Source organism: Dromaius novaehollandiae, unplaced genomic scaffold, assembly GCF_036370855.1.
Source record: "Dromaius novaehollandiae isolate bDroNov1 unplaced genomic scaffold, bDroNov1.hap1 HAP1_SCAFFOLD_31, whole genome shotgun sequence".
In the NCBI taxonomy this organism is placed as follows: domain Eukaryota; kingdom Metazoa; phylum Chordata; class Aves; order Casuariiformes; family Dromaiidae; genus Dromaius; species Dromaius novaehollandiae.
In genome coordinates, this window is record NW_026991289.1 from 3,554,295 (window position 1) to 3,560,784 (window position 6,490).

The 6,490-nt window shown below is 56.9% G+C and overlaps 1 protein-coding gene across 1 annotated transcript; it reads right to left on the minus strand.

Moving 5' to 3' along the window:
* Window positions 1-5,418: 5,418 nt before the first annotated feature.
* On the minus strand, window positions 5,419-5,904 carry LOC135325593 (olfactory receptor 14J1-like; the record flags this gene model as incomplete). Its single annotated transcript, XM_064503693.1, has 1 exon — window positions 5,419-5,904. A coding segment is annotated over one exon (486 nt), but the record flags the coding sequence as incomplete, so codon positions are not given.
* Window positions 5,905-6,490: the final 586 nt, after the last annotated feature.

Genomic DNA, 6,490 nt, shown 5'->3' on the forward strand with positions numbered 1-6,490 from the left:
ATGTCTTTTCTTCTTTGGACAGTCCCCCATGCCTGGAGATAGCAAAATATCCAACAGCAGCTCCCTCAGTGAGTTCTTCCTCCTGGCATTTGCAGACACCCGGCAGCTGCAGCTCTTGCACTTCTCGCTCTTCCTGGGCATCTACCTGGCTGCCCTCCTGGGCAACAGCCTCATCATCATAGCTGTAGCCTTTGACCACCGCCTCCACACCCCCATGTACTTCTTCCTCCTCAACCTCTCCCTCCTCGACCTTGGCACCATTTCCACCACTGTCCCCAAATCCATGGCCAATTCTCTGTGGAACACCAGGGTCATTTCCTATTCAGGATGTGCTGCTCAAGTCTTTCTGTTTTTCTTCTTGTTTGGAGGAGAATATTCTCTTCTCACAGTCATGGCCTATGACCGCTACATTGCCATCTGCAGACCCCTGCGCTACGGGACACTGATGAGCAATAGAGGTTGTGTCAAAATGGCAGCAGCTGCCTGGGGCAGCGGTTTTCTCTATGCTCTCCTACACACTGCTAGTACATTTTCAATACCACTCTGCAAAGGCAACACCGTGGACCAGTTCTTCTGCGAAATCCCCCAGATCCTCAAGCTCTCCTGCTCAGAGTCCTACCTCAGGGAAGTTGGGGTTCTTGTGGTTAGTCTTTGTTTAGCTTTGGGGTGTTTCATTTTCATTGTGCTGTCCTACGTGCAGATCTTCACTGCTGCGCTGAGGATCCCCTCTGAGCAGGGCCGGCACAAAGCCTTTTCCATGTGCCTCCCGCACCTGGCCGTGGTCTCCTTGTTTATCAGCACCTCATTTTTTGCCTACCTGAAGCCCCCCTCCATCTCCTCCCCAGCTCTGAATCTGGTGCTGGCTGTTCTGTACGCAGTGGTGCCTCCAGCAGTGAACCCCCTTATCTACAGCATGAGGAACAAGGAGCTCCAGGATGCACTGAGGAAACTGATTCAGCTGGTACTAGTTCAGCAGCAATGAGCTGCCCATCTCTCTTCACAAGCAATTTCCAGTTTACCTCAGACAGCTCTTGTGTTTGGGAGGTTCTGTCTGTGATAGCCATGTTTGTACACAAATGTTTGAATTCATCCCACTTCTCCAGGAGCACAAGCCCCATCTGTGTGACCCAGAGGCCTTCTGTAAATCTGCCTATCACTGTGTCAGAGCTGGCCTCCCAAGTAGCATCTCTGTAATAAAAGGGGATCTCCTTAGTCCTGTGCCTGAAGATTGGGTTCTTCTTCCCAAGCTGGAGCCAAGAATGTGCTCAGGCAATTGTACCTGAAAAGGCCTGGGATTTCCATGGGTTAAGGGAGATGGGTTTATAGGGTGATGTGTTAGGGTGCCCAGTGGGTACCCAGTGCCTCTGGAGAGGGTGAGTGGTCAAGAGGTGTCTGCTGGGGACTGTCTCACATATTACCGGGCTGGTGACAGATGCCCATCCTTCTGGAAGGCAATGTGGAGCCACCCGGAGAGCAGAGGGGATCTCCAGGGGCAGTTTGTGTCTGCAGTGGGCAGTGAGTGGAGACTCCCAAAACCAAGCAGCATCACCTGAAGGTGAAGGGCCAAACCGAGGAGTGCACCACAATCTCTGCAGTCTCAGGAGAGGCAGTGGGCTGGGTCCAATGACACCCCTGAACACCTCCTGAGCAATGTGAAATGGCCTGTGATTGCTCCAAGCATCCTCCACAGCCGCAGACCCTGGGGAGGGGCTTGTCAGGTGCAATGATGCTGGTCCAGCTGGGTCTGGCCTCACCAGCACGGCCAGTGAGGATTCACCCCAGGACCCCACAGCCTGCTCGCCCTGCGGAGCAGCACTGCCAGCCTGGGGCCGTGCAGGGAGCACAGGGGAGAGATAGAAGAATGGCTGGCCAGGCCAGCATGGACACACTGATGTGGAGAAAGGCTATCTGGGGAGCAGGGATGTCTACAGAGAAGAGCAAAGGAGCAACTGTGTGCTTGTTGCCGGGGGGGGGGGGATAAATGAAAACCTGCTTCTGTGTGTGTGAGCTCCGGGCAGGCTGCTCTGTCACTGGAGCTGCCTGAGGAGCCCCGGGGCCAGGCCTCTGGTGCTGCCCTGGGGAGAGGGGCTGCCCAGAGGGGCTGCAGGCAGCCAGGGTCAAGGATCTCTGGTCATGAGAGCAGTGGAGACATGGGGTGCCTGGCCTCCGTTTCCTTGTGCCATTGCTGGTCCCCAGGAGTGGGGCTGATGGGGAGGCTGTCACCCCTCTCTGCCCCCCAGCAGCTGCTGTGCCCTGCAGAGGGGCTGGGGCTGTGGGGTGAGTGCCCAGAGCTCTGCAGCCCCCTGCGGTGGGCACTGCTGTGGGGCCACCCCAGCCTGGTCTGCTCTGCTGGGTGGGCTGGGGAGAGGGCAGGGGAGGTGGGGAGAGCTGGGGAGGGTCTGGGCTGGGCTGGGCTGGAATGGGCCCAGGAGAGGACAAATGCCAGCAGGCAGCTCCTGCGTGTGAATGGCAGTGTGGGAGCACAGAGCCATGTGCTTGCAGGCAAATGCAGGTCTGCTGGGAAAGGCACCAGGACATGGAGGGTGCAGGAGAGGAGAGCCCAGGTTGTTCCCTGTGTTGCATGGACACAGTGGGGAAGCTGCCCCAGGGCCATCGTCCCCGAGCAGCCCCTCACATGACCCCTTTCCAGCACTGGCTGCTCACCCAGCTCTGGGGTGGTCCATGGCCAGCTCCGTCCTCCTGCAGGTCTCCATATCCCAACAGAGGGGAAAAGGCCAGCTTTGCATGGCCTCTCTTCTGCACCAGAGCCTGGCAGATCCTGGAGCACAGTTGTCTGCTAACACCAATGTGGGGCACAGCCTGGGGTGGGCAGTGGGTGGGGGATTATTTAGGAGTCATTTAATAACACACCAGCATTTTCCCTGTCTAAGGCATCTGGTGTCAGCTCCAGCTGAGCTCTGGCTTTCCTCACTCCATCCCTGCCTGCACAGACAAGGTCTCAATGCTCCCCCTGGGCAGCCCATTCCCCTTCCCCCTCTGTGCACTTCCACCCCAGCACCCTGAGCGCTGGTGCTGCTGCCAGGGCAGAGGTGGAGGATCCCCTGGAGCGGCTCCTCAGGGAGCTTCCCAGGGAAAAGCTGTGCCCAGCCCCAGCCCCAGCCGCAGCCCCAGCCCCAGCCTGGCAGAGGGGAGCTGCCCTCTCCCAACCCACCCTGGCAGTGCCAGCCCCACCTCAGCCTGCTCCTGAAAGGCTCCAGCGCAGCCCTGGAGGGAGCTGGAGCTGCCTCAGGCCCCAGGGCAGTCTGGTGGCAGGAGGGTTTGACATGAGCACAGCAGCAGCAGTGCTGGGAGCAGGGCAGGAGCAGGGAAATTGGGGCAAAGACCCCTGCCCTCAGCTGCACGGCCGGGGCACTGGATGGATGATGCCTTGGTGGCCAGCCAGGCTGCAGTTTGGGGTGGATGCCCACTTGAGGGTGGGAGCACCGGGATTTTCATGCGCTTCAGTGCAGCCATGACCGTGGTGAAGGCAAGTGGGCAGACCCAGGCCCAGGCAACTGTGAAGGTCAGGGGTGGAAAAGTCAGCATGGGGCTGGGGAAGGCCCTCCCTCTCCTCCTCATGGGGAAGAGAGTCCCCAGGCGATGCTGGACTTCACTTTGGCTGACTGGAGGGGAGCACAGGGAGGGTGGAAGAGGCAAATGGAGCCTCTCGGGGTGTGTGAGGGAGTTTTCCAAAGGCCAGGGCTGAGCCAGGGACCTTTAGATCTTGCTCCAGATGCTCTCCCAGGTGGGCTCGTTCTGCCCTGCCCCAGGTGCTCTCGGGCCCGTGCCAGCTGTGCCAGAGTAGAGGTTGAGAATTCATGGAATCACAGAGGAATTTTGGTGGGAAGGGTCCTCTGGAGATCTGCAGTCCAACCTCCCACACAAAGCAGGGCTGGTTGGAGCCCTCCAGTATTTTCTGGCCATCACTGGACTGTGCCTGACCCCCGTTTCTATCCCCAGACCCGCTCTGCTCCTCTTATGCAGCCACTGCAGGACGGCACCTCTCATCAGTGGGTTCCTGCCCCGCCTGCCTTGCCGGCACCCTCAGCTCCTGGCTCTGCTTCCCGTACAGAGCAGCCCTGCTGTGGGGCCACGGGCCATGCTGATCGGGGTGGGAAGCAGACCCAGCTGGACAGGGATCACTACTGCTAATACTGCTGGCACCTGTCTGTGCTCATGGACAGTGCTCAGAGTGACCCCAGGGCAGTGGCAATGGCAGATGCATTTTTCTCTCCAAGACACTTTCAAGCCCAGTTCCACTTCCTTCTCATCTCTCCCAGTCACTCCTCTGACCTTGCTGGCCATTCCCACACCCTCTCCCCTGTTCTCCTGCACAGCCCTGAGCTGGTGGTGCTGCTCTGCAGAGCGAGGGGGCTGTGAGGCCACGGGGCCACAGGGTGACTCTGCACTGGCCGTGCTGGTCAGGGTGGGAAGCACACCCAACCAAATGAGGATCATGGCCTCTAATCCCTCCAGGGGACTGCAGATGTGGCAGGTGCTTGGAAAGACTATGGAGCATTTCCAAGGGTGCTAGTTGTGTCCAGGGGTGCCTCTAGATCCTGCACATGCTATTTCATTGGTGATGACATGAATCACTCTCCAGTCTCTCTCTCCCGTGCCAGCTGGGTCCCCACTGCCTCTCCTGGGATTGCAGAGTCCTCCATTGCCCCCAAATACCTGGGTTTAGCACTTTACCTTTAGGTGACTCCACCTTGGACAATCTCTCCCTCTATGAGGCTCCACTTACTGCCCACCCCAGGCACACACTGTCTCAGGAGATCCCCTGGGCTCTCCTGGCACCTCCAGCTTCCCCTCCAGAAGGATGGGCATCTGACACTGTGCTTTAACGTGTGGGACAGCTCTGGGTATATAAATCTGTGACCATTCATCCCCTCCACTGTCATTGGACACTGATTGGGGAGTCCTAAATCCAGCCCTTGGTCTCTAAGAGATGATTACATGATTATGAGCTTTTTGCTCTTGAACCCATGGAGAACCCAACCAGCTACAGCCCGTTTTGGCATGATTTCCCTGGGCCTATTCTTGACACCAGCTTTGGAGGAAACCCAGCCTTCAGGCACTGCACCAGGAAGAACCTACTTTATTACAGGGATACTGTGAGGGAGTCAGCTCTGACCAGTGTTAGACACAATTTTATATGGGCACCAGGTGAGACAGAGCAGTCTCAGTAAAGGTGGAATGCATCCAAGCATTTCCGCAGCAACATGATTACAAATACTACTACTACTACTAACAATACTACTAATAAAACTAAAGTGAACAAACAATGCTCTGTCGTGGTAAGGGTTACAGTGGGAGTCATTTGTGGAGAGCAATGGCAATGTTACCACTGCTGAAAAATGTCCATGAAATCACTTTCCTCAGGGCATCCTTGAGCTCCTTGTTCCTCATGCTGTAGATGAAGGGGTTCGCTGCTGGAGGCACCACCGCGTACAGAATGGCCAGAACCAGATCCAGAGCTGGGGAGGAGACGGAGGGGGGTTTCAGGTAGGCAAACATGCCAGTGCTGATGAACAGGGAGACCACGGCCAGGTGCGGGAGGCACATGGAAAAGGCTTTGTGCCGGCCCTGCTCAGAGGGGATCCTCAGCACAGCAGTGAAGATCTGCACGTAGGACAGCACAATGAAAATGAAACACCCAAAGGCTAAACTGGCACTAACCACAAGAGCCCCAGCTTCCCTGAGGTAGGAGTGTGAGCAGGAGAGCTTGAGGATCTGGGGGATTTCACAGAAGAACTGGTCCACTGTGTTGCCTTGGCAGAGTGGTATTGAAAATGTGTTCCCAGTGTGCAGGAGAGCATGGAGAAAACTACTGCCCCAGGCAGCTGCTGCCATTCTGACACAGGCTCTGCTGCCCATGAGGGTCCCGTAGTGCAGGGGTCTGCAGATGGCAACATAGCGGTCATAGGCCATGACCGTGAGAAGAGAAAACTCTCCTCCAAACAAGAACACAACCAGGAAGACCTGGGCAGCACATCCCGAGTAGGAAATGGCCCTGGTGTCCCACAGGGAATTGACCACAGATTTGGGGACAGTGGTGGAGATGAAACTGAGGTCGAGGAGGGAGAGGTTGAGGAGGAAGAAGTACATGGGGGTGTGGAGGCGGTGGTTGCAGGCTACGGCTATGATGATGAGGCCGTTGCCCAGGAGGGCAGCCAGGTAGATGCCCAGGAAGAGGGAGAAGTGCAAGAGCTGTAGGTTCCACGTGTCTGTGAATGCCAGGAGGAGGAACTTGGTGAGGGAGCTGCTGTTGGACATTTTGCTATCTCCAGGCATGGGGAACTGTCCAAAGAAGAAAAGACATTGACAAGTCAGGAGAGACTTTTCAAGCAAAAAAGGCCCCAAATTGTTGCAGTTCTCATACAGCTCCCCCACATTGCCTCCCTTTACTGAGAGGATCTGTGTGCAGCTGCCTTGCTTGAGCTCCAGTTTGCGTGGCTGGGTGTGCTGTAAGGAGCAGGGACCTCTG